Genomic DNA, 21,203 nt, shown 5'->3' with positions numbered 1-21,203 from the left:
CAGCCACTGCCTGTCACCAAGGGAGTACCCCAAGGCTCAATCCTAGGCCCACATCTCTTCTCAATGTACATGAACAACACAGCTCAGGCAGTAGGAAGCTCTCTCATCCATTTATATACAGATGATACAGTCTTATACTCAGTTGGCCCCTCCCCGGATTTTGTGTTAAATGCTCTACTACAAAGCTTTCTTAGTGTCCAACAAGCTTTCTCTACCCTTAACCTTAACCTTGTTCTGAACACCTCCAAAACAAAGGTCATGTGGTTTGGTAAGAAGAATGCCCTTCTCCCCACAGGTGTGATTACTATCTCTGAGGGTTTAGAGCTTGAGGTAGTCACGAGCTGCAACAAATACTCAAACTCAGACAGTTTTATCTTAATCTCTTCATTCAAAGACTCAATCATGGGCACTCTTACTGACAGTTGTGGCTGCTTTGAGTGATGTATTGTTGTCTCTACCTTCTTGCCCTTTGTGCTGTTGTCTGTGCTCAATAATGTTTGTACCATGTTTTGTGCTGCTACCATGTTGTGTTGCTACCATGTTGTTGTAATGTTGTGTTGCTACCATGCTGTGTTTTCATGTGTTGCTGCCTTGCTATGTTGTTGTTTTAAGTCTCTCTTATGTAGTGTTGTGTTGTCTCTCTTGTTGTGATGTGTGTTTTGTCTTATATTTATATATATTATTTTTAATCCCAGCCCCCGTCCCCGCAGGAGGCCTTTTGCCTTTTGGTAGGCCGTCATTGTAAATAAGAATTTGTTCTAAACTGACTTGCCTTGTTAAATAAAGATTAAATAAAAATAAATAAAAATAAATAGCCTATATGTAAATGTAGCATATGAAAATAATTGACTTATGAGAAAAGCATATTCATTTCTTCATGTTGTTATGTTTCTCATGCTGGGGGCAGTATAGAGCTGATTTCTTGCATTTCAGAGAATGGATAAAAGACCTCAATGATGAAAAAAACGTCCTATTTTGTCACCTGTGTGAAGCTAGCCACAATAACGATTATCCACAATAGTGGCATTTGTGGGTCTCCTTCACAATAAAGGTTCCTCAATGAAAGTCATGCAAACGGATACAAATTGTGGAACCATGACATATTTTTGGACTAGATAACCCGAAACAGGCTTGGAATGTGAATAATTGTGTTCTGTGGGTAACACTGAGTTGACTCATACCCCATTTATCCCACAATCCATAGATAAGGCTGTTCAGTGCAATATGAAGTTTAATACACACAATAGGCTGGATAGGAAGGTGATTCCCCACAGTCAAAGTCCCACAATAAGTGCTACGACGCTAATATTTGTGTAAACTCATGACAATTTTGTTCTGTGGATGTCACTGTGTCGACTAATACCCCATTTCATGGATCCACAATCCATAGGTGTGAAATACCTAACATTTTTCTGTTTTGGCTCTGTACTCCAGCACTTTGGACGTGAAATGATACAATAACTATGAGGTTAAAGCGCAGACTGTCAGCATTCATTTGAGGATATCTTCATCCATTTTGGAACCAAATACTTAACTTTTTAATACTTTAATACACATATAAGTGAATTTGTCCCAATACTTTTGGTCCCATAGAATGGGGAGACTGTGTACAAAAAGTGCTATAATTGCTAAATGGTTCACCCGATTTGGATGAAGATACCCTCAAATTAAAGCTGACAGTCTACACTTTAACCTCTGAGTGATTGTATCATTTAAAATCCAAAGTGCTGGAGTAGAGAGCCAAAACAACAAAACATGTGTCACTGTCCAAATACTTTTTTAGCTCACTGTATTAAGTATGCCTCCAATGCAATTGAAGTTTAATACATCAGTGAGATTTCAACAGATTTTTGAATGTCAAATTAACTAATTATTGTCTTTTGTTGAATTTATATAATAACATTATAACCTTGTTTAGCATTATCTAGTCCAAATATGGCATGATTCCACTGTTTGTATCTGTTTGCTTCACTTTCAATTGGGGACTTTTAGTTTTTGCAGGCAAACCGTAAATTCCACTTGTGGCTAATCGTTATTGTGGTTAGCGTCACATATGTTTTATTGTCCATGCCTAGCGTCATGGAAATAGTTACTTTGTTACAGAACGTATAGAAATAACCTCCAAGAAGTAGTCTATGCTTTGATTTAATCGCAGACCCTAATAATTTGCTAATAATGCTTCATCTTTTTTGTATTAAAGGAAACAGATCAAGATACACAAGAACCTGTTTAGCGGGGGAAGTGGAGCAAGTCCAAGGAATGTCGATCAAGACCAGAATGCACTAGTCTGGGATATCATTACTCATCTCTCTCGGCGCTGAATGGTTTCTTCCACTCGGGGCACTTTGTCTTTGTGCTGGAAACAAAATATTTTGATAATGTTTGACCACGTCGGTGGGATGTACAGCAAGTCTGTGTTCGAGGACGTTATCACGCAAGGATAACAATCAAACTATTCTTCAGGATTACAACGAATAGACGAATGTTTGCAATTGCTTCTTGGTGAAAACTAGTTTTCGGATGAACCGGTGTGTCATTGCTGGTGTGATGCATGGACTGAGGAGTTACAAGTTGCGATAGCCCACAAGTTCAATTGCAGTTTCAAGTATCGAAGGTAAAGCTTGGATATCCTCAATAGAAACAAAAAAAACGTTTAGGCTAATGGGACATAAGGCTATCGATAGGAATATGGTATTGATGTAGTAGGCAGTGGGTGCATGGCATGTGGTATTAAGCAATTTATCCAGTTTGCAATTGATATTTGCAGTAAGAATACCAAAGTAAATAGCTCATATTCCTTGTTAATTGTATGTGTACAGGAATGGATTCTCACAACCACTGAAAACCATTTGCAATTCGATGTTACTGCTTTTGTATGCAGTCCACAGGCCTACTAAAAAGATGGACAAGATTCTTGGCACAGTATAGAAAACAACCCCGGACACTTGTGTAATCGAGTCGTAGATATACCCAGCTTGCGCTTGATACTGCACTAGCTGTTTTTTTAGGCAGTAAAAACAGATATAGCACTAAGGTTATTATCGTGTTATAGTGCATGAGCACAGATCAGTATTTATGCCATTTGACAGTTGTTGTGGCATTCCAGCACAATACCATTAGATTTACATAACTCTTTCACACCATCTCTTATTGATTCAAACAAGTGTTAGGTGACTGCAGTTGAAATGAGCTGAAATAGTCTGAAATCATCTATTTGCGTGTTAAAATGTTGTGCCCAAGGGTAGCAGCATCACAATGATTTTAGGCAGCGTGTGCATATGATTTTCATCAGAGAGTCAAAATGTCGATGAAAGGCAAGGCACTCTACACTTTCCAAAGTGAAAACAAAGAGGAGATCAGCATACAGGAGAATGAGGAACTGGTTATCTTTGACGATAACTCTGTAGATGGCTGGTTACAAGGGGAGAACAGTAAAGGACAGAAAGGTCTCTTCCCGGCCTCTTACGTGGAAGTAATCCGCCCTCGTTCCAACTCCAACCTGACAGACTGCTCCATAAGCCCGGTGGGTTCTCCAGGCAATGACTCCTCATATTTCCCCTCCGCCCCAAACACGCCCTTTCACATGCAACAAGGTTACTATGACGACGATGATGATGACTGGGATGATTGGGATGACAGTTCCACAGTGGTGGACGATGATGGCCGCAGTGGCGCAAATGGACATTCCCATCAGAGCCCCCACTCCAACAACCCCAATGTCCACTATCGAGCCAAACCTTACATGGAGAGGCAGGACAGCATCTCCAGCTCGCGGAAGGGCAGTATGGTGGGAAGGAACTTGAACCGATTCTCCAGCTTTGTACGCTCAGGGGTGGAAGCTTTTGTGTTGGGCGATGTGCCCATGAACGCTAAGATAGCGGAGTCGTACACCATTGAGATGGGCCCCAAAGGGCCTCAATGGAAAGACAGCCCCACACCTTTCTCTTGCTCCATCGAGGACCCTACCAAGCAGACCAAGTTCAAAGGCATCAAGACCTACATATCGTACCGAGTGACCCCAAGCCACAATGCGAGGCCTGTGTACCGGCGTTACAAGCACTTCGACTGGTTGTACAACCGTCTACTGCACAAGTTCACCGTCATCTCCGTGCCCCACCTGCCCGAGAAACAGGCAACAGGGCGCTTCGAAGAGGACTTCATCGAGAAGCGCAAGAGGCGGCTGATCCTCTGGATGGACCACATGACCAGCCACCCGGTCCTGTCGCAATACGAGGGTTTCGAGCACTTCCTCATGTGCGCCGACGACAAGCAGTGGAAGCTGGGCAAACGGCGGGCAGAGAAGGACGAGATGATGGGCGCCAACTTCATGCTTACCTTCCAGATCCCAAATGAGCACCAGGACCTGCAGGACGTGGAGGAACGTGTGGACTCCTTCAAGTCTTTCGCCAAGAAAATGGATGACAGCGTCATGCAGCTTACGCATGTGGCCTCAGAACTGGTGCGGAAGCACCTCGGAGGCTTCCGGAAGGAATTTCAGCGGCTGGGGAACGCCTTCCAGAACGTCAGTCAGGCGTTCATGCTGGACCCTCCCCACTGCTCGGACGCCCTCAACACCGCCATCTCCCACACGGGACGTACTTACGAGAACATTGGGGAAATGTTTGCGGAGCAACCTAAGTATGACCTCTTCCACATGCTGGACAAACTGTCACTCTACCAGGGCCTACTCGCCAACTTCCCGGACATTATTCATCTACAGAAAGGTAATGTACTCCCCTTATCATGTGCTTATTAGTGTTAGACCTAGAGTCTAATAGCTTGTCCTAGAGATGAATCCTTAACTCATTGCATTGCGTCACATGGAAACAAAGCCTCAGTATCACTCTTGTGATAGCTGTTATAACTAAGTTTGGCCCATATTGATATGTTTTAAGTGATCATGCATTACCACAACAGCTGGCAAATCAATAGGGCAACTCTTACAAAGCACTGACGGATAGCGGTCCAGAATCCTATAAACTAATTATTTCCGGTGGCCATACAGCACATCTGTTGTTAATCACATTGACAGGAGGAAAAATGGAAAAGTGGAAAAAATGTGACACCGCTGTTAGAATCATTCAACGTTCATCGTTAAGATTTAATTCCAAACATACAGTGGTTCATTACTGGATGACATTCAGCCATCTTCTTACTCAGAAATCAAGGGTTCCTTGATTGATGGACGCTGACAGTTCTATCAAACATGTCTTTGAGCTCTACTCAAACGGTCTCTCTTAAATTCCGACCAGTTCTACTACTCTGTCACTCTGGTAAATGGAAAGATAATCGAAGTACCCCCAAGCCATTCCTTAGCTGCATGTAGAGGAACTTCAACACTGTGTACAGTGTTACTAAAGTACTCAATCACACTGTACATTTTAAAGTCCACTGGGTTTTCAAATAATTGTGTAACATCCGCTACTTCCTCTCATTAAAAACACCAGTGCGGGGAAGGATGGAAGAAAGTTCCATCACATCAACAGAGGAACAGCTATCTTGTAAACATTCCGTCTTTGATAGTACACATCCACTACTACCAGATACACCATTTTTAAAAAGATTAAACTGCTTTGAAGTTCCTTGCAATGTAGGGCTGGGCGATATTTTTAAAATGTTTTGTCGGTAAGATGATATTTGAGGGCATTTTATATTTTTGAATAATAAAAGTTCTAAATTTGCTTTATGAGTTGTGCTTGACACTAGGGTGGCAACCCATACATTCTAAGTGATTTCAATGGGTAGTTCTCCATTCTGATTGTTTTATAATGTTAAATCAAACTTATGTCATTAGATCATTTCCACACTGCCACGTAGGGCTGCACAATATGGGCAAAAATCTAGGCCTTATTTTTAACCAAATATTGCAATTGCGATTTGACTTGCGATTTAGATCAAAACACTTAGGTGACATTTGTTGGAATCATGGAAATATAATGATTATTCCAATTCTATAGTTACAATGTAATAGTGTCACTTTAAATACGGTGTTGTTTGACAAATGAAAAAGCCAGGGAAGCATTCAAAGAATTGCAGTACTAATAGGATCTCTATGCAGACGTTATTGTGACAGGGTAGGAACCAAAGTGTTGGTCAGTGTTTCCCAGGGGAGTGGGACCTTATATTCTTTGTAGAGGTCGACCGATTATGATTTTTCAATGCCGATACCGATTATTGGAGGACCAAAAAAGCAGATACCGATTAATCGGACGATTTTTAAAAATTGATTTGTAATAATGACAGTTACAACAATACTGAATGAACACTTATTTTAACTTAATATAATACATCAATAAAATCAATTTAGCCTCAAATAAATAATGAAACATGTTCAATTTGGTTTAAATAATGCAAAAACAAAGTGTTTGAGAAGAAAGTAAAAGTGCAATATGTGCCATGTAAAAAAGCTAAAGTTTAAGTTCCTTGCTCAGAACATGAGAACATAACATAACATAGCTGGTGGTTCCTTTTAACATGAGTCTTCAATATTCCCAGGTAAGAAGTTTTAGGTTGTAGTTATTATAGGAATTATAGAACTATTTCTCTCTGTACCATTTGTATTTCATATACCTTTGACTATTGGATGTTCTTATAGGCACTTTAGTATTGCCAGTGTAACAGTATAGCTTCCGTCCCTCTCCTCGCCCCTACCTGGGCTCGAACCAGGAACACATCGACAACAGCCACCCTTCGAAGCATCGTTACCACAAAAGCCGCGGCCCTTGCAGAGCAAGGGGAACAACTACTCCAAGTCTCAGAGCGAGTGACGTTTGAAACCCAATATACGCGCACCCCGCTAACTAGCTAGCCATTTCACATCAGTTACACCAGCCTAATCTCGGGAGTTGATAGGCTTGAAGTCATAAACAGCTCAATGCTTGAAGCACAGCGAAGAGCTGCTGGCAAACGCACGAAAGTGCTGTTTGAATGAATGCTTACGAGCCTGCTGCTGCCTACCATCGCTCAGTCAGACTGCTCTATCAAATATCAAATCATAGACTTAATTATAACATAATAACACACAGAAATACGAGCCTTTGGTTATTAATATGGTAGAATCCGGAAACTATCATTTCGAAAACAAAACGTTTATTCTTTCAGTGAAATACGGAACCGTAATTAATTACGGTCTTTGTTAGGAATAAATTGACTTCACACAGTTCGCAACGAGCCAGGTGGCCCAAACTGCTGCATATACCCTGACTGCTTGCACGGAACGCAAGAGAAGTGACACAATTTCCCTAGTTATAAGAAATTCATGTTAGCAGGCAATATTAACAAAATATGCAGGTTTAAAAATATATACTTGTGTATTGATTTTCAAGAAAGGCATTGATGTTTATGGTTAGGTACACATTGGTGCGACGACAGTGCTTTTCTCGCGAATGTGCTTGTTAAATCATCACCCGTTTGGCGAAGTAGGCTGTGATTCGATGAGAAATTAACAGGCACTGCATCGATTATATGCAACGCAGGACATGCTAGATAAACTAGTAATATCATCAACCATGTGTAGTTAACTAGTGATTATGTTAAGGTTGATTGTTTTTTGTAAGATAAGTTTAATGCTAGCTAGCAACTTACCTTGGCTTCTTGCTGCCCTCGCGTAACAGGTAGTCAGCCTGCCACGCAGGCTTCTCGTGGAGTGCAATGTAAGGCAGGTGGTTAGAGCGTTGGACTAGTAACCGGAAGGTTGCAAAAACAAATCCCCGAGCTGACAAGGTAAAAATCTGTCGTTCTGCCCCTGAACAAGGCAGTTAACCCACCGTTCCCAGGCTGTCATTGAAAATAAGAATGTGTTCTTAACTGACTTGCCTAGTTAAATAAAGGTGTAAAAAAATTAATAAAATTAAAAATTCCGCCACAATCGGTGTCCAAAAATACCGATTACCGATTGTTATGAAAACTTGAAATCGGTCCTAATTAATTGGCCATTCCGATTAATCGGTCGACCTCTAATTATTTGGCTACATTGAATGTTTTTTTCTCTTACTTCATGTAGAAAACATTCATCTCTGATTTAGAAGATACTGTTGCACAAACAACATGCTGATTTAGGCATACACCAGCACTGGTATCAGGCTATATTAGCTAGCTATGTTTGCTCTCAGTAAATCAGGGATATTCAACTATATTCTTATGGGGGCCAGATATGAAAAAGGTTATTTACAGGGGGGCCAGATATTTTCTACATGGGATTACTTTACCTAAGACCGGGTATAACAAAAACAATGCACAAACACAATTATAATCTTATAAAGCACTTTTATTAAAATTAAATGTCGCTAAAAGTTCATTTTAAGGGCTTTAAGATTAGCATAATTCAGTGTATCAAATTGTTTAAATAATGGAACACATTTGTACTTATAACACAGTTGACATGCATCACATAAATTTCCACTCTCTTTTCTGTTTCAAATACATAGCTTAATCTTTTGTTTTATTTACACATAGGCAACCTTTTTATGCATGGCATATATCAGTTGACCAGCATCACATTCTGTTCTATGTTCTATTTCTTTATTATTTCATCATCTTTGTCTTGTTGTGTTGTCTTTTTACACATAGAAACCTTTTATGCATGGCATACCTTTTGTGGAGAAGTCACTCTCCCCCCGCACCTCTGTAGGGACTTAAACTCACCAAATCTTGTTGCAAAGTTAGGTTTCAGTTTATCTAAAAACTCTGACATCACCAGAGTGATCTGTACTGAGGATGACTGAATATACAGTTGAAGTCTGAAGTTTTCATACACCTTAGCCAACTACATTTAAACTCAGTTTTTCACAATTCCTGACATTTAATCCTAGGAAAAATTCTCTGTCTTCGGGCAGTTAGGATCACCACTTTATTTTAAGAATGTGAAATGTTAGAATAATAGTAGAGAGAAGGATTTATTTCAGCTTTTATTTCTTTCATCACATTCCCAGTGGGTCAGATGTTTACATACACTAAGTTGACTGTGCCTTTAAACAGCTTGGAAAAGTTGACATACACTCAATTAGTATTTGGTAGCATTGCCTTTAAATGTTTAACTTGGGTCAAACGTTTAGGGTAGCCTTCCACAAGCTTCCCACAATAAGTTGGGTGACTTTTGTCCCATTCCTCCTAATAGAGCTGGTGTAACTGAGTCAGGTTTGTAGGCCTCCTTGCTCGCACATGCTTTTTCAGTTCTGCCCACAAATGTTCTATAGGATTGAGGTCAGGGCTTTGTGATGGCCACTCCAATACCTTGAATTTGTTGTCCTTAAGCCATTTTGCCACAACTTTGGAAGTATGCTTGGGGTCATTGTCCATTTGGAAGACCCATTTGCGACCAAGCTTTAACTTCCTGACTGATGTCTTGAGATGTTGCTTCAATATATCCACCTAATTTACCTGCCTCATGATGCCATCTATTTTGTGAAGTGGCCAAACAGTTCTATTTTTGTTTCATCAGACCAGAGGACATTTCTCCAGAAAGTACAATCTTTGTCCCCATGTGCAGTTGCAAACCGTAGTCTGTCTTTTTTATGGCGGTTTTGGAGCATTGGCTTCTTCCTTGCTGAGCGGCCTTTCAGGTTATGTCGATATAGGACTCGTTTTACTGTGGATATAGATACTTTTGTACCTGTTTCCTCCAGCATCTTCACAAGGTCCTTTGCTGTTGTTCTGGGATTGATTTGCACTTTTCGCACCAAAGCACGTTCATCTCTAGGAGACAGAACGCGTCTCCTTCCTGAGCGGTATGACGGCTGCATGGTCCCATGTTGTTAATACTTGCGTACTATTGTTTGTACAGATGAACGAGGTACCTTCACGCGTTTGGAAATTGCTCCCAAGTATGATCCAGACCTGTTGCGGTCTACAATTTTTTTCTGAGGTCTTGGCTGATTTCTTTTGATTTTCCCATGATGTCAAGCAAAGAGGCACTGAATTTGAAGGTAGGCCTTGAAATACATCCACAGGTACACCTCCAATTGACTCAAATTATGTCAATTAGCCTATCAGAAGCTTCTAAAGCCAATATTCCAAGCTGTGTAAAGGCACAGTCAACTTAGTGTATGTAAACCTCTGACCCACTGGAATTGTGATACAGTGAATTAGAAGTGAAATCATCTGTCTGTAAACAATTGTTGAAAAAATTACTTGTGTCATGCACCAAGTAGATGTCCTAACCGACTTGCCAAAACTATAGTTTGTTAAGAAGAAATATGTGGAGTGGTTGAAAAACGAGTTTTAATGACTCCAACCTAAGTGTATGTAAACTTCCGACTTTAACTGTAGTTGCGCAGTGTAGGGAATAGAGCATTTGTTTGGGCTCAAATCAGAAGAGATAATTACACATTTATTTTGAAAGGAAGTCCGTTTGTCAATTGTGTCAATAACTGTTTTATCACTTCTCTGTAGTCCCAAAGTCCATTCAATTGATCACTAAAAAACAAACAACTAATAAACTAAAGATCATGATGCTCAACAGACTACAAAACAAGCTATGTTGCAGGCTAGATGTTAATCGGATAAAGTTTATGATTGCCATAACTCAGTCTATGGTGTTTTTAACTCACCACTGAGTTAACCGCAAAGTATGCTCTGGTGTATCAGGCAGTGTAGTGATCTCATCTGTGGTGAATAGCTGAATAGCCCTGACATACATTTATTAGCTAGTTAGATAGCTAGCCAGCTAACTAGCGATGAGCACTAGGGGTGAACATGATTTATTTTGGCCACTACTTGCTAAAAAAAGACAAACTAGCTGTTTGCAGACAGGAAGACACAAACTAATAGTGTAATTATATAATGCTTGTGGATTTATGTTAAGAAGCGGAGTTGAAAGCAGCGTCATTGTCGTCAACATATTGTTGCATCTGCTGCATTGACCAAGCAGACTGAAGAGTGAACGGTTGGCAAGTGATCTCATGGTTGAGCAACAACAACTTCGCTCCTTGAGTGACAGGGGGTGCGACTTGGTGAGAGAGAAGGAGAGAGATGACTCTGTACAGGCGTATCACATATAATAGTGATGGGGGAAATATATCGATACAGTTACATATCGGGATATTATTTTTGACGATATATCGAATCATTTTGACAGTATTGCAATATACATTTTTGCACTAGTTGACTGTACCTGCACCAAAACTCCAGTATTTTTCCTTCGTAGCTTGTTCTCTATCTTTATAAATAGGGAGCCAATTCAGCACTTTTATTTCCATGACTGCTTTCTCATGACTGTCTCTTGTCCCTCGGCAGCAGACAAATGTGACCCGTTTCAGGAAGCTAGGCGTATGTCGCGGGTCACTACTTGACAGGAGAACCGTTTGAACTTTTATCAAAATGCGGTTTTTGGCAGAAATGCCTTCTCGAACATGTGAACTTTCATGTGCCTTAATAACAAACTTGTTATTAAATACGAATAAAATTGTTAAATTATGAGCCTAGTTGATTTAGCCGCAGAAAAAGAGGAGCAACCTTCCTGATTTATGATTGGCTGAGATAATGAGTGGGCTGGACATGCCGAGAGATGAGTTTGGATTGGTCTGCCATATAGCACGCTTCTGTCTATTATTTACAAAATAGTCAAAATTGGTGAAGTGAAATGAAAAAAATAACTTGTTTCAAAATTTTGGAAGAACCCCCTCGGAAAAGTGGTGTGTGCATATGTATTCACCCCTTTGCTATGAAGCCCCTAAATAAGATCTGGTGCAACCAATTACCTTCAGAAGTCACATAATTATTTAAATAAGTCCACCTGTGTGCAATCTAAGTGTCACATGATCTGTCACATGATCTCAGTATATATACACCTGTTCTGAATGGCCCCAGAGTCTGCAACACCACTAAGCAAGGGGCACCACCAAGCAAGCGGCACCATGAAGACAAAGGAGCTCTCCAAACAGGTCAGGGACAAAGTTGTGGAGAAGTACAGATCAGGGTTTGGTTATAAAAAAAGATTTGAAACTTTGAACATCCCACGGAGCACCATTAAATACATTATTAAAAAATTGAAAGAATATGGCACCACAACAAACCTGCCAAGAGAGGGCCTTCCACCAAAACTCAGGGACCAGGCAAGGAGGGCATTAATCAGAGAGGCAACAAAGATACCAAAGATAACCCTGAAGCGGAGATTGGAGTATCTGTCCATAAGACCACTTTAAGCCGTACACTCCACAGAGCTGGGCTTTACGGAAGAGTGTCCAGAAAAAAGCAATTGCTTAAAGAACAAAATAAGCAAACACGTTTGGTGTTTGCCAGAAGGCATGTGGGAGACTCCCAAAACATATGGAAGATGGTACTCTGGTCAGATGAGACTAAAATTGAGCTTTTTGGCCATCAAGGAAAATGCTATGTCTGGCACAAACCCAACACCTTTCATCACCCCGAGAACACCATCCCCACAGTGAAGCATGGTGGTGGCAGCTTCATGCTGTGGGGATGGTTTTCATCGGCAGGGACTGGTCAGAATTGAAGGAATGATGGATGGCGCTAAATACTAAATACTGTCTCGCTCGCTAACCTTACGTGTATTATCTTATTATTCGTATCTCAGAGCCATTTGCTTGGCTAGCTATAGCCTGATGTTAGCTAGCTAACATTGAACCTGGTTGGTTAGCTACCTGCAGATTCATGCCAAGTAGTAATGTCATGAGTTGGGTTTATGGTTCATTGTTCACCTAGCTAGCTGGCTACATGTCTTAACAAAAGACTCCACTATGCAAGTAACCCTTTCGGGTCGTTTGTAAATTCAGTCTAGCCATCATAGCACACTCGTCTGAGCGTGCCAGAGCGCAGAATAACTGTTTTTACGAACGCTCAACACCCGTAGAATATGGCCGGTGTCAGGAAACGTTGGCAAAAAAGCGTAATTAAAATGTTGCCTGCAGCACAGTTACAGTCACCAACACTCTGGATAACATGAAAACAGCCTAACCAGCTCTGCTAGGGCGAGTAAAATGGTTAGAATGGGGTGTTCTGTCTATTGTGTCTGGAAGTAGAAAGCAAGCTAGCCAATGTTAGTCAGTTAGCTTGGGTGCTTGGCCGCCGTTGTGAGGTCAGAACGTTCGGATCAACCCTACTTATCGGCCAGAGCGTCCAGTGTGCGCTCTGATCGCTCCGAGAGTGAAACACTCTGAATATACAAACGGACAATCTGACAGCACATTTGCAGTCACCAACACCCTGGATAACTTAACAGCCTAACCAGCTCTGCTAGGGTGAGTTATGTTCAGTGAGCTGTTCTCTCATTTGTGTCTGAAGTAGCTAGCAAGTTGGCTTGGGTGCTTCACTGCTGTTGTTGGTACAGAACGCTTGGATCAACCCTTAAAGAGATGGGTGGGGCTAAAGCTTAAGAGGGTGTGAACGATGCTGAATGGGTGTAGACAAGAAGGGCTCTCCAGTAGTAGTACCAATATTCAAAGGCCATTTTCTCAAAAGTGAGTTTACAAGTTTATCAACTTTCAAAGCAGAATTACTTTCCCATTGTTCCTCAACTGTCGTGTATGATATACCATTTTGTCGCTCTGAGTCTCTACTATTATCTAATGTAAAAAAAACAAAAAACACAATTTCAATTTTTGCTACATAAGACCGATTGAGCCAGTCAGTCACAAATGGTAAGCAATATGTTTGGAACATCGAATCTTAAGAAAATCATATTATCGAATTTCAATTCGGAAAGTATTCAGACCCCTTGACTTTTTCCACATTTTGTTACCTTACGATTCGGTTGACCGTTTTATGTGTGGATTAATTGTCGGAGTAGAGGACTTTGTGCATTTCAGGTAAAATAACAACTCAACGTTTATATCCCAGGACAAATTAGCTAGCAACAGCAAGCTAGCTAAATAGGACAAATTAGCTAGCAACTGCAAGCTAGCTAGCTAAATTACCATAAATGTTTAATGCTTTTCGACCGGTCCTCAAATTAATATAATTGGTTTGGGCTTGGTGTTAGTGTTCAATTGGGTTGAAATCTGGTTGCTTATATAGTTCAAGCTCCAGCTAGCTAGCTGTATTGCATGGATTTAATAGACGTTGCTAGCAGCCTAGCTCTGTAAGTCAAGGCAAAGGAATGTAATGGTACAGGCAGAGAGTCTAGTAGCCAGTGCGAATCTGCTTAGTCATCACAGCTCCTGACTGCTAGAGTCTCTGCCTGGTCTCATAGCAGTTAAAAGGATGCTACTAGCTTTAGACTACATTTCAAAGACAAAAGTAAGTAAAGGAGTAATATATATTATCTATGAAATGACTCCAGGCATAAGTGACATAAGTGGTCACTTGGGGCCCGCGGTCGCTTGGGGCCCCCAACCCTCCCCAAATATTATTATAATTATTTTTAGTAACTCAGTCGGGGTCTCAATTTACTGTTGAGATTTAGAGTAGCAGAATACAGAAGGTCTTCTCACTTAGGGCTCTCAACCAAATCTTGCTTAGGGCCCCTAAAAGGCTAGAGCCAGCCCTGCTATGGTATGTCCCTTAATGGTACAGTGAGGTGTAAGAAATACAGCTTTTAGTGTTAATGCAAAAGGTGATATTCAATAGGCCCTGCCCCATACAATGCGAAGGATCATTCATCTTCTTTGGATGCATTGAAAGGGTTGATACGCCTAGAACATGCTTAGTCACAGCTGATGCATTTGCTATGGCCTACAACTTCGACGTGTCTGTATCTGTCATAAGGGTGGTGCAGTATTTGAGCAAGACAGTCAAACGACCAACATACCAAGGCCATACTTCAGTTCTCAAACAACCCACATCAGGTGATGGAAGGGGGAGGGACCTCCAGCACAGGAAGCCACGTTTCTCTTAGTTGTGCAAGTTAAATAAGGGCGTTGCAATATTACGCAAACAAGTGCAAAGAGTTCATTCGTAGCGTAATAATAGAGTTCAGCAAAAATCACATCTGCACCACACCCTTAATTGTACATCAATTGAAAGACATTGAAAATGTCATAGAGATAATAGCATTATGTTAGAGACCAATGGTCATATTGATTCAACTGCAAATATTGGAAATACAAATATAAGCCCACTCGTGAAAAATGTGGCTGACCATTGAATGACCTTGGCCCAATGACTTTAAAATGTAGTGATAGCATAGTCAGTACAGTATATTTAATAATTCCATTTCCTCTCAGCTCAGTGTACTCTCATTACCTAGCTGAAGGCAAGGCACATAGAGACATCATATGGTGATGTGGACTACAGGAAATAGAGGACGCCCCCATTCTCATCGAATGGGCTGTAGTGGAGCAGGTTGAGAGCTTCAAGTTCCTTGGTGTCCACATCGCCAACAAACTAACATGGTCCAAGCACACCAAGACAGTCGTGAAGAGGGCACAACAAAACCTATTCCCCCTCAGGAGACTGAAAAGATTTGTCATGGGTCCTCAGATCCTCAAAAGGTTCTACAGCTGCCCAATCGAGAGCATCCTGGCTGGTTGCATCACTGCCTGGTAAGGCAACTGCTCGGCCTCCGACGGCGAGGCGCTACAGAGGGTAGTGCGTACGGCTTCCTGTCATCCAGGATTTCTATACCAGGCGGTGTCAGAGGAAGGCCCTACAAATTGTCAAAGACTCCAGCCACCCTAGTCATAGACTGTTCTCTCTGCTACTGCACAGCAATTGGTACCGTAGCGCCAAGTCTAGGTCCAAGAGGCTTCTAAACAGCTTCTACCCCCAAGCCATAAGACTCCTGAACATCTAATCAAATGGCTACCCAGACTATTTACATTGCCTCCCCCCTTTTTACACCGCTGCTACTCTCTGTTGTTATCATCTATGCATAGTCAGTTTAATAACTCTACCTACATGTACAGTGTATATATTACCTCAATTACCTCGACTAACCGGTGCCCCCACACATTGACTCTGTACCGGTACCCCCCTGTATATAGTCTCGCTATTGTTACTTTACTACTGCTCTTTAATTACTTGTTACTTTTATTTCTTATTCTTTTTTTCTTCTTTTTTCCCCCTTTAAACTGCATTGTTGGTTAGGGGCTTGTAAGTAAGCATTTCACTGTGACACCTGTTGTATTCGGCACATGTGACCAATAACATTTTATTTTATTAGATATCTAAGAATATATATTCCCAAAATATATTTGAGGGTTACGTCACATTTTGAATCAATAACTATAGCCATATTTTCTTTACCAACATGGAGTGTTGAGTTTAATGTTGCAAACTTGACGGTCAGTTGAAGCATCCCAGCTGAGCTCGAGAGCTTTCCTCGAAGTCACTTGTGTTCCTCCCAACTGGATCCAGCTGTGACAACATACCAAACACACACAAAACCTGGGTTCAACTCTTCCTATAAAGTTCACATCCTATCCTCTCATCACAGCTCTCTCCTGCCCACTCCCTAACATAGAGTAATGAACACTGTTTGAACTGTGATATTGGTGGATGACTGGATGTGTGAACTCGTGAAATATCACTGCATACTCGGCCGGGTGTGGTGTGAGCTACATATGGCATTGATAACGCATGGCTGGGTAGGAAAGGCTAGAGAGGGTCTAGGTATAAATCAACTAGCTAGCTGTTTTTCAGGGTGTTTGCCAGATTTCTCTCTTTCTTTCTCTATAGTGCATTCGCAAAGTATTCAGACCCTTTCCCCTTTTTCTACATTTTGCTACGTTACAACCTTATTCTAAAATGGATTCAATTGTTTTTTTCTCTCGTCAATCTACACACAATACCCCATAATGACAAAGCAAAAACAGGTTTTTAGAAATGTATGTACATTTATAAAAAAATTCAACCATCACATTTACATAAGTATTCAGACCCTTTACTCAGTACTTTGTTGAAGAACCTTTGGCAGCGATTACAGCCTCAAGTCTTCTTGGGTATGATGCTAAGCTTGGCACACCTGTATTTGGGGAGTTTCTCCCATTCTTTTCTGCAGATCCTCTCAAGCTCTGTCAGGTTGGATGGGGAGTGTCGCTGCACAGCTATTTTCAGGTCTCCACAGAGATGTTTGATCGGGTTCAAGTCCGGGCTCTGGCTGGGCCACTCAAGGACATTCAGCGACTTGTCCCGAAGCCACTCCTGCGTTATCTTGGCTGTGTGCTTAGGGTTGTTGTCCTGTTCGAAGGTGAACCTTCGCCCCAGTCTGAAGTCCTGAGTGCTCTGGAGCAGGTTTTCATCAAGAATCTCTCTGTACTTTGCTCCGTTCCCCTATTCTCTCGATCCTGACTAGTCTCCCAGTCCCAGCATGATGCTGCCACCACCATGCTTCACCGTAGGGATGGTGCCAGGTTTCCTCCAGACGTGATGCTTGGCATTCAGGCCAAAGAGTTCAATATTAGTTTCATCAGACCAGAGAATCTTGTTTCTCATGGTTTAAGAGTCCTTTAGGTGCCTTTTGGCAAACTCCAAGCGGGCTGTCATGTGCCTTTTACTGGGGAGTGGCTTCCGTCTGGCCACTCTACCATAAAAGCCTGATTGGTGGAGTTCTGCAGAGATAGTTATCCTCCTGGAAGGTTCTCCTATCTCCACAGAGGAAATCTTGAGCTCTGTCAAAGTGACCATCGGGTTCTTGGTCACCTCCCTGAGCAAGGCCATTCTCCCCTGATTGCTCAGTTTGGCCGGGCGGCCAGCTCTAGGAAGAGTCTTGGTGGTTCCAAACTTCCTCCATTTAAGAATGATGAGGCCACTGTGTTCTTGGGGACCTTCAATGCTGCAGAAATGTTTTGTTACCCTTCCCCAGATCTGTTCCTCAACACAATCCTGTCTCGCTCTACGGACAATTCCTTTGACCTCTCAGTCTGTCTTTCTATCTATCTCTACCTTTCTCTCCTCTCTCTCTCCCCCCTTTTCTCTCTCTCTCTCTTCCTTCTTTCTCTTGTTCCCTCTGTCTTTCACGCTCTTTCTCTTTCTCTCTGTCTCTCTCTTTCCCTTTCTCTTTGATGAATACCAACCATCTCACTCAGATATCTAGGTCTCTCTAGACAGTCGGTCTGGATGGTTTCACTTACACAGGAGTTAATCCAGTGTGGTCCCACAGAGGTGCTTTGAGCATTCGCCAACATTAATCCAATAGGTAGACCTCTATTGAAAGACTTGAATATGAATATACACTCACCGGCTAGTTTATTAAGTACACCCATCTAGTACCGGGTCGGACCCCCCTTTGCCTCCAGAACAGCCTGAATTCTTTGGAGAATGGATTCTAGAAGTCGGAAACGTTCCACCGGGATGTTGGCCCATGCTGGCGCGATGGCATCACGCAGTTGCTCCAAATTGAACGGTGGTGTGCCGTCACCAGCAGCCTGTACCATTGACACCAGGCAGGATGGGTCTATGGACTCATGCTGCTTATGCCAAATCCTGACTCTGTCATCAGAATGATGCAACAGGAACTGGGATTCGTCAGACAGGTAATGTTTTTCCACTCCTCAATTGTCCAGTGTTGGTGATCGCGTGCCCACTGAAGCCGCTTCGTCTTGCTTTTAGCTGATAGGCGTGGGACCCGGTGTGGTTGTCTGCTGCAATAGCCCATCCGTGACAAGGATCAACGAGTTGTGCGTTCCGAGATGCTGTTCTGCACACCACTGTTGTACTGTGCCGTTATTTGTCTGTTTGTGGCCTGTCTGTTAGCTTACACAATTCTTGCCATTCTCCTTCGACCTCTCATCAACGAGCTGTTTTCACCCACAGGACTGCCCCTGACTGGATGTTTTTTTGTTTGTCGGAGTACCCTAGACACTGTCAAGCGCGAAAAGCCCAGGAGGGTGGCCATTTCTGAGATATTGAATCTGGCACGCCTGGCACTGACGATCATACCACGCTCAAAGTCGCTTAAGTCGCTAGTTTTGCCCATTTCAACATTCAATCGAATGTCTCGATGTCCGTCTGCCTGCCACGGCCACATGACTCACTGTCTGAAGGAGCACTACATTTTCATTATAAGTTAGTGCACTGCAATGGAAGACTGATGTATATGACACAGTACATGTCCCACCCATTACCAATGAGCAAGTGTGCAGTGGAGTGGGCGGAGCATCATTATCTTTCATGTTCTTCAATGAGCACTGCAGTGTAGCTGGACTAGCTGTCACTTCCAAGGAGAAAACCACCTGTTGAAATCTTGAACAAAGAGGCGAGGGAATACAATGGAGTGAAACTGACTGACCCCAGTGGTGTCGGTATCGAACAGAGCTGCTGTCCACATGTTGCATAAGATGAAATGTGAGGTTCCCATGCATGGTAGCCTAGATCTGGTAACACCTGCCCAAAGAGAATAAATCAAAATGGAGGAATGGGGGTGGAGATTATGGGCAGAAAAACAGCTCTGAAATTGTTTGAATACACATTGGAAATATGTACTACGAATTATTTTCATTCACATTTGTTTAGCTCGGTTCATAGTGCAAGATGGCGTCACATCATGACCAGTGAGCCCTCTTACCTCAGGCCACCAGTCAGCCCTCTCAGACATAGTCTACTCTGAGAATTAGGGATCGCTTCCCCAGTCCCCAGTATGCATACCCTTGTAACGGCCATTGAGGCTTTGACGTGAACAAGAGGCCCGCTTTGTCCTCCAGTGTATGTGGCAGAACACATCACATCCATCTATCAGGGTTTTTCTTATAAAGCAAAGAAAAGCAAAGATGTGTGTGCCCGATTTCGTGGAAATGTGGGCCAAATGACCTCTCCATCTGTTCCTGTACCTATGGGGACCAGAGAGCAGGACCTGGAGAGGCACATGGCCCTAGATACATTACCAGGAATGCAACGTGTTAGTGAAAATGTAAATGCTGTCTGGTTGTGTGTGTGTGTGAGAGAGAGTGCATGCGTGTGTGTGCTCTGATCCAGAGATGAATAATTGATATTACAGCATACTACAGTATGACCCTATCTAAGTCAGACAGGCCCCCATTGATTATGCCCTAGAGCACAATGTGTCCATCCTATCCTAAATAGCACATTGGTTAGGCAAAAATGTGTCACACTACACAATAGCACGAGCACAAACTGTACACAGAAATTCAGAACCAAGTGTGATCAACAGGAAGATAAAGACTACACCTTTTAAGTTGTCCAGTAATGGCGCCTTCTGTTAACCTGATAAAGTGCTTTTCGTTCAACAAGAGTCCCCTTGCTTAGTCTGGTCTGCATGTGAATGTTTTCTCTTGTCTATTTGCTCACACATAAATATTGACAAATGGTAGGACTGTGTTTTCACACACTCTCTATCCAAATGTCTTTGCATTCCTGGCTGACTGTGTTTCCTAGCTAGCACACTGCTGTTTCACAGTGGTGATGTTATACAATACAGAGATGTCTTAGAAGATTGGAATTCATAAACTGCTTTAAGAAACATACTGTATGTTGCATCTTGCAATTTGTGCCATGAATTTCATATGTATTTCAGGATGAATTAATGTTACCATGTTGGTAAAGTAGTTCCATTTAGCAGAGTGTTTGTATGTGTTTTCTAAAGGCTTTTATGGCGTTCCAAAAAGGACCTATTTGTTTCAGAGAAAATTCACAGGCTTCTGCTTGGGCTTAAATGCTTGGCCCTCCTACCTCTTCCAACCCCCACACTTCCACTCCCCTTCCTCTCTCCCCTGATTGCAGGACATCAAATGGAGCTATAACTGTCTGCTCTTTAAGACTCTTGGCATCTGCGCTCTATGTCTGCCGGCCTGATAAAGCTGACAATGGTTGGCATGGAGACGGTAGCCATTAATCTGGTGCTGTGCTGAGTTGTAATGGCCGCACGGTCTATGTACAGACACGCGCGTGTGTGTGTGTGTGTGTGTCTCTGTCAGGTCAGGTAGAAATAGGCAGCACAAAATATTATGCGTATGAAAAGGGGTTAGCCATGTCGCTCGCTCATCTTTTTATTTTAAGTTTTATTTAGACCAGGTACGTCCCATTGAGATATGAATCTATTTTTCAATTGTGTCCTTGTCAAAAGGGAGAAGCAGCTGCTCTTTTCTTTCAAATTGTAATCTTCTAATATGTACACTCTGCTGGGCCTTGTGACTAGTAAAGTGGCTAGTCCTAAACCCTAATTGCTTGTTGTGTTATGAGAGCTGTGCTTTTGGTCAGATGAATCACTCGTTCGTAGTATGGCTCTACTTAAAAAAGGCACGCAAAATCGGGGAGAACGAAGGGTCGTGTTGCCAATGGCAATCTTAATCTTAATCAACAACACTGTGAGACATTGACTCAATGTCAATTCATCACGCTATCCATTGGAACAT

The 21,203-nt window shown here is 42.1% G+C and overlaps 1 protein-coding gene across 1 annotated transcript in view; it reads left to right on the top strand.

Moving 5' to 3' along the window:
• The first annotated feature begins 2,108 nt into the window (after window positions 1-2,108).
• Window positions 2,109-21,203, top strand: part of snx33 (sorting nexin 33) — a 37,985-nt gene continuing 18,890 nt past the window's right edge. The window contains exon 1 of the mRNA XM_039017134.1: window positions 2,109-4,724. Within this exon, the coding sequence (XP_038873062.1) occupies window positions 3,302-4,724 (1,423 nt within the window). The 5' untranslated portion in view covers window positions 2,109-3,301. The remainder of the gene's footprint in view (window positions 4,725-21,203) is intronic.

This window comes from Salvelinus namaycush, chromosome 21, assembly GCF_016432855.1.
Source record: "Salvelinus namaycush isolate Seneca chromosome 21, SaNama_1.0, whole genome shotgun sequence".
Lineage (NCBI taxonomy): Eukaryota > Metazoa > Chordata > Actinopteri > Salmoniformes > Salmonidae > Salvelinus > Salvelinus namaycush.
Note: the sequence above shows the minus strand (reverse complement) of the source record. Positions and strands in the feature narration are given on the sequence as shown.